Source organism: Mastacembelus armatus, chromosome 17 (genome assembly GCF_900324485.2).
Source record: "Mastacembelus armatus chromosome 17, fMasArm1.2, whole genome shotgun sequence".
NCBI classification, from domain to species: domain Eukaryota; kingdom Metazoa; phylum Chordata; class Actinopteri; order Synbranchiformes; family Mastacembelidae; genus Mastacembelus; species Mastacembelus armatus.
The window spans coordinates 9355671-9363005 of NC_046649.1; the positions used below are offsets into that span (position 1 = coordinate 9355671).

Sequence of the window (7335 nt, forward strand, 5' to 3'; positions counted from 1 at the left end):
TGATATATCTACTGTTGCTCATGTCATGGAAGATTAACACAGTAAGTCTGAACTTAATACTCCAAAGGAAACAGACAGGACATGTGGGTTTTACCTCTGGTTGGAATAACTTTTATTTGATCTGTCTGTAAACAAGATGTTTCATCAATTCATGGCATTTGAAATAGATTTTGTGGCAAAAGGAATTCCCAACTCAAAAAGACTAAATATTTCAAATTTGTTATTTTATTATTTTTTTTAAATTCTGTATATATATTCCACAAAGTCTGGAGATCACTGATGCCAAAAATGTCCCTTTGGAAAGTGCCATTAAAAATTATTTCTTGCTGGGGCAGCAGTTAAAAATCCAACTTGTAGTAGCAACAGATCAGATCTATTTTATGGCACAGAATACACAGTTATTCTCAGAAAATTTTCACAAGACAACTTACAAATGTTCTTATTCCAACCAACACCATTTTCAATGTTTAGTGTACACAGCATCATTTTTTTTTCTTTTAAATATACTGCTAAGTACCATACTATGACAATTTGTGAATACACTTTTGATGACTAAAGCACAAGGCAAAGAATTCCAAGGTGCTGGAGCCCAACAACCTGGGTTTACAGTCAAAATGCATTCATACTGTAGTAAATGACATTGCCTTTTCATTGGTTAAAAAGTTAGCAACAAATCAAGTAGTGACGAAAGGTTTACGTAGTGTTGACGTCTAAAGAAGCAGTTAATGTTTTACAGTCATCAGAAGTTGTTCTAATGATTACAGTCAACAGGTGATGCCAACAATTTTCCATCAGAACAGGATGAAGCAATTCTGATAACCCTCATATACTGACAGTTGGTCCAAAGGGAAGGGGAGAAAACCGCACCACATAAAATTTGTGTGTAGTGATGTACAGCAAAATTTACAAAGAGCAGGAGCTGACTGACCCACATCTGAGCTGTTACAGGGGTGGAATGTCCACTGAGACTCCAGACTGGTGAAGTATCGAGACATATCTGAAAACCTTGTCTATGCTGACCTTACGCTACACTCAAACAACAGCCCAACATCACATCATTAACTTTTAAGACCACATTCAGGTACAACAGCAAAAAGCATGTGATGGAGGGCTAAAGAAGTTGTGCTTATGGGTGGTGAACCAGTACATACATATAGGACTTTGCCAGAGAAAATGAGTCATTTTTTCAAAAGGAGGCAGGTGAGAATATGGTTTTTGATGGAAAATTACACTAGGACATGGAGGGGATAGGGCAAGAATCTGTATGCTAAAGGGGATATGCATGCAACTTTAAAATGCCCACATGCTGATGGGGGGGGGGAAGACAAACAAAAAAAAAAAATTTTTTAGTAATGCTCAAAAACTATGCAAACTGTCACCACAATTCCATGTGTACTTCCCCCTAGGAATATCAACCTGTTTCTAAATGAAGGCAAGTCCAAATTCATTTAAACACTTATTACACTTGTTATTTTTTGCACTCTTGGTTAAACTTTTTAAAGAACATGCCATTACTGTAGTGTCAAAAATATGAGAAGTACAATGTTAAAGTGGGGAAGGTTTATATATTAAAAAAAAAAAAAAAAAAAAAAAAAGGAGCAGGGAAGCAAATAAAAGCTGTGTATAAAAGTAGACTGGGGAGGAAGTAACATTGCACACCATCTAATCCTGGAAGTAGTGTCAACACAATGCGGTTAGTGGGAGTAAGCTGCTAAATTGATGGATGGGTGGAGAGGTTGCTTAATATCCAGACTCCCTCAGGTACAGGTACTCAGCCATTGTATATGCTTTTTTGTTAAGAATTGCACCATGGATCGCCTCCTTTCCCATGAGTAAAACCAATACTGGAGCACACAAGGAAAAAAAGAGAAATGAACAAAATTGAAGAGTCTCCCCCCCTACAGAATGAAGGGGAGAACAAAGGTGACACAGTATCTTACCACTCTTCATTGCTATTAAAAGTTTCCAAGACATTTGACTGCTTGCAGGAGAAATCTTAACAGCAATATTTCTTTTCTCTTCTTTTTGTCCCTCAATTATATCTACATGAGCTTGAAAACATTAAAACCCTGAATCCCTCAAGTATTTTGCCATTGAGTAAGCCTTCTTATTCAATCCGCCTCCATGGACCCCTTCTTTGCCCATTACAAGAACCAAAACTGAAAGAGAGGAGATAGAAAAGGGACAGTTAAGAAAAGTAAAAAGGTAAAGAAAGTATTCCAAATAAAAAATATCATCACCAGAAATGCATAGAAGGGATGTTCATACATTTGATTGTATCTTTTTTGTTTTTAAAGGATTTTAAGTGGTAACTAAACACTAATGAGCTGATGCATTTCACAAATACATTTGTTGTTAGAGGATACAGCATGTGAAAGACTGAAGTTGCACTTGATCTTCTCTTGAGCTATGTGTAAAGACCATGGTCTCTCACTGCACTTGTCAGCACTGACTAAATTTAGATAATTCATTTGTGCTTTTCTTGATTACCCTTCACAAAGGATAACATGCAAAGCAGGGAGGTGACAGGCAGAAATGACTGAAGAGAAAAAAGTAAGCAGTGTAGGGAAAATGAAAGAAACAGGTTTTGATTGCAACTGTGTTTCCCACGCAAAGTTTAAAGCTGCACAGTCAAGTCTAAAGAGAGAGTAGATTTAAAAACATTGCCAGATCTGTGGAGAACTGTATATAAGGGCTAGTGAATACAAGGTTATATTGAAGTCAATTATCAATCAGATTATTACAACAAACTTATTCTGTGAGAAACACTGAAGCAACGTCAAGACATGGAGGACCACAAAGGCAAACAGACTGGAGTAGGCAAACCTTGGCTTACATGAGGGTTGCAATGAAAAATCATGATTAAGTAAATGTACACAACTTTACAAATATGCATCAACAGGATTTGACCCAGAACATCATGTGATGTTGTGATTTGGGCTGAAATTTTTAGATAATCATCTGGAGATTGATAAAATGTATCTACTGAAAGCTTCAACTCTAATTAGAAACTACTTGATAACCTTTTAATTCTTGAAATCCTTTTTCAAGCACAAATACATGTCCTCTTCTCAGTTTAGATACCAACATTTTGTCCAGTCTTAATATAATACATTTAATATTTTAATTAAGAAATCAAACAATGAGGAAAATAACTTAGTGTAGCATTTGTTCTTTAAATGTGTCAAAATCATCAAAAAGGAAATTATTTCATGATGTAAATTTGGTAAGACGGCCAGTGATGTTCACTACATGTCATTAAGTCAAAAAAAAAAATAGCTCTCAATTTTCAAAAGAAGAAGATTTAGTATGAATGCATTATTTTTTTTAAGCTGCAATGAAGTGAAGCTTTTTGAAACTCAATTTTTACCTTTTCCAGCTCTTCCCACAGAGATGTTGTAAGTAGGTTCTCCTCCTTGGCTCTTTGTCCTGATGTCCATTGTCCAGTCCCCATCATGGTAGAGGCTGTCTCTGATGACTGAACATTTCTTTGAGCCCAGAGTGAGACCGCTGGTGTAAAAGGTCTCTCTGTCCTTACCAATAAGGACCTCTATTTCCTGAGGCTGGGGTTAGGAAAAAATAAATAAATAAAAAATAATTGGGGTAATGTCAGTCAGATCAGTATAAAGATATATGCTTCCAATTACATGACCTGCATTTAAAAACATTTACTGGTTTCTAAATGAATGGGCTGCTTTATTAAATGAATGCTTTATTAATGTCAAAGCCTGTATTGTAGTGGTTTCATGAAGTCATGCTATGCAGCCATTAAATTGTGTAACTTAAAAGCTGTCTGCTTTGACTTCTGACAATTCGTATCCAAAATGACTGTATATTGTCCATTTCCCAACAAGCTGGAGAGATTAGTCAGTCAGTAAATTAATAGTTTTAATATAAGGCTGAGTCAATATAAATGGCAACTACTTTTGCTTAGCAATGATTTTCTGTTTAACCAACAATGAAAATCTTTGCCGCAGCCGTCCCGAGCATTAAAAAAAAAAAAAAAACTACAATGGCACCAGTACTGGATCATCATCATCATCATCATCATCATCATCATCAACGATCCCAGTGTGGTATAAAGTGACATGAGGTTTGTGAATAAAGCTGCAGTTATACCCCCAGTCACAGACAGACACAGCAGGGCTAATAAAGCCCACAGCCTTAGCCTGCAGCGACTAGCGGAAGTAAAGTGACGTCTGTGTCACCCTCATCTCTCATGCCATCCCTTCAATGAAATAAACAATAAAAACCCAAAGACACCGTGTCTGCAGGCGGGTTGTTGGCGTTGAGAGTGAAGCAGGTTCACAGCAGGCTGACCAAACGTCAGGGTTAGCCCTTTTCACCACAGGCAGAGCTTAAACTGAGCTAATCACAGCCGCCGTGCACACAAAGCATGCACGCTGCCTGAAGTCAGACAGTCCCGTCAGGACCAGCCTCTCGCTCATGTAGCAGCGCGCCGATATTTTTATTAATGTCCGTCAAACAGCAGCGACCTGCTCGTCTACGCGGTGCGGTGTTATGTGGTTCAGACGAGGTCTAATCCGGTTTCTTTAGCAGGGAACAACCGAGCCAGGCCACCGATAAACCAGCTAGCACGGTACCGTTAGCTCTGATCTTGGAGGTAATGGATTTAGCACCGCTCAGTCCGCCTGGGTCACACACAGCCTCACTGTCCAGCAAAACCACACCTTCACCCTGATTACCTGTTTTAAGCTACTTACCGTGATATTGTTGAAAGTACCACCGTCATGTGCTGCCCAAACATATTTCGCTTCCAAATACCCAACAATGGCGCTATCCTGACAGCAGCCATCGGACATCAGGCTATCCACGTAGCTTTGCCAAGACATATTTAAGAAACTGGTGCTATATTAAAATACCTACAGCTTCGGAAAGGAGGCTGGTAAACAAGAAGCAGCCGAATTGGAAGGGGAAAAACCCAGAGACGGTTTTAGAGTCTCCGATCTAAGCCGCTGTCCGACGTTAGGCAACGTCAGGGCTGGAGCAGCAAGCGAAGAAAGCCAGGGCAGTGAGGCAGCGGCTGGGTGTAGTCCGGACCAGATCACTCCGCACAATGAGCTCCCCGGCGCGTTTATGGCAGCAGGCGGCGGAATAAAGAGGGACTTAGCAGCTCAGCCAGGAGTCAGCTGTCCGAGGGAAGGCCGGCTATCACAGAGGAGGATGGGGACTTAATGATCCAATCATTTAGTCAGTCCCTGTTTCATTCATTACAAGTGTTTCCATGCTGTGGGAATAACAAAGACTGCTGCACACACTGAACTCCCACAGGGTGTCAGGTGCAGTCAGTGCATACAGAAAACTGTAGGCCCTGGAGTGCGTGTGGGTTATATCACTTTTATAAAATTACCATTTAAAATGCATTTTCACATGACAGAAGCCTGGTTAGGAAGTTCCTCAGTGGTGGCTACAGATTCTCATGAGTATTTGAGAAGGCCTACAGAAAATGTCATGCAAAGAGGTATCACAAATAACTGTGTGTTTAGTTCTGAGGGCTTCAGGAGACCAGCTCAAAAAACACAGCCTGTCTGATCATCTTAATACGTCATGACCTTTCATATGGCTTTTGGTCTTATACAGAAATATTTGAAAAAAACTGAGAAATTTGGGTCAACAAGTTTTCCTGAAATATAAAGTTTCATCTGAAGCCTTTTCTCATATTCCCTTTCATGTTGTATATTTAAATGGTGAAGACTCTTAGTGCACTGATTAAGAGCAGCCTCTCATCGGGTCAGAGAGAGAAAGTCCTCATATAATTAATACCAGATTATCATTACCTGATCCAAGAGTGTAGGACCCCTTCCTGTTCAGGTCAGAGGAAGTGAAAAAAGAATAGCAATCTCACTGTAATCCCTGGCCAGAGATTTTTTCTCTGATGTAGATATGTCATTGTGCTTAGCAGATTCAAAGCACACAGACTTTCACTATTATTCTGCTCTTCTCTGGATGACTTTTTATGACTCCATGGTAAATCATTTAAATGTAAACCAAGAATCCAAAACATAGGCCCATGTATTGCAATGCCAAATCAAACCATTATTTTGATAAAGGTGACTAGTAAAGATGGTTAAAATTGTAACTTCACCTTTTACAAGCTGACCTACTTCACATATTAAAAGAAAAAGGTCAAAGTAATTTAAACCAGTACATTATTTTTGTGAAATACCATCATTACCAGAAGCAGTTCTACCAGCTGACTATGTACAGACAAGTAAATAATGAAATAATTCATTTTCTATACAAATAACTCCTTAAAGCAAATTAAATTATTGATGACTGACTGATGTCTAGTTGACGACAGTCTATAACAAGTGATTGAATTATCTGATATAAGCTGCTGAATCCACACATACAGTGAATAATCCATTTTCTAATAAGCGGACAGAATGGTACCTTTTTGACCAAATCATTAACAATTTTGTGGCTGATTCTATTTTTAAGAGCAGTGATCATCCATGATCGACTTGTGTTCTGTTTGAATTTTCATTTTATAGCAATTTTACTAGCAAATTGGTATAAAACAATAACATTACAAGCTAAAAGCCAGATACATTTTAGGCTGTTCAAGGTAAAACTAAAATAACCAAAAAAGGAAAAAGCATGGCACCCTGTCAAGGTGAAAAATACACACATTGGCCACCAGGGGCAGTGTTCTCTTTTGGTTTGTCAGTACTTGTGAATGGTCCACAGTAGATTTCCCTGATACAAAAGAACAACTTATTTAAATTATTTTAGGAATGTTTTCAGTTTTATACTTAAAATCCAAAGTTTGTCACATTGCAAGAAACTCTTTTTTATTTCTTAGATATCTTGCTTTTCATAATGACATTATCGAGGAAATGTTTTTTTCCTCAAGTCTATACTGTATGCTCTGTGATATGCTTATAATACTCCAGAGCTCCCAGAAACTCAAACCCAGTGTAAAAGAAAAACTGGGCAATTTAAACTGATTTAGATTTCAAACAAAAAGGTGGACAGATAGTATAGACTATAGACAGACAGTACATAGATAACTTGTGTCAAAGATGAAGCCTACATTATACTGCGTTTACATCAGCAATCCTAAATCTGTGAAAACAAGACAACTATAAAGAAACTTTACTTTAATTATATTTAATTAATCTTCAGCGGGTTTAGAGTTTTTAGGCACACATTTGTTGATGAGTTGAACTACCTCATAGAAGTCTCATAGAAATATTCTTATGTTCCAGTGCATGACTGTAAACATGCACAAAAGAAATTTTTAACAATGATTTTTAAAACAAGAAATATCGGCTCCTGTGACATTGTTAATGAAGATGCTGTACATGCTAA

General features: G+C 38.0%; 1 protein-coding gene across 2 annotated transcripts; it reads right to left on the minus strand.

The window, feature by feature from the left end:
- Positions 1 to 88: 88 nt before the first annotated feature.
- On the minus strand, positions 89 to 5081 carry LOC113134518 (profilin-2-like). 2 transcript variants are annotated; one of them, XM_026313933.1, is made up of 3 exons: positions 4725 to 5081; positions 3371 to 3563; positions 89 to 1844 (listed from the first exon to the last, which is right to left on the minus strand). In XM_026313933.1, the coding sequence occupies exons 1-3, from the start codon at positions 4851 to 4853 to the stop codon at positions 1741 to 1743; spliced, it is 426 nt and encodes a 141-aa protein (XP_026169718.1). In that variant the 5' UTR covers positions 4854 to 5081; the 3' UTR covers positions 89 to 1740. The 2 variants fall into 2 exon arrangements, with proteins under 2 accessions (XP_026169718.1, XP_026169719.1); XM_026313934.2 differs by having other exon boundaries at positions 89 to 2159; positions 4725 to 5078.
- Between the last annotated feature and the right edge of the window lie 2254 nt (positions 5082 to 7335).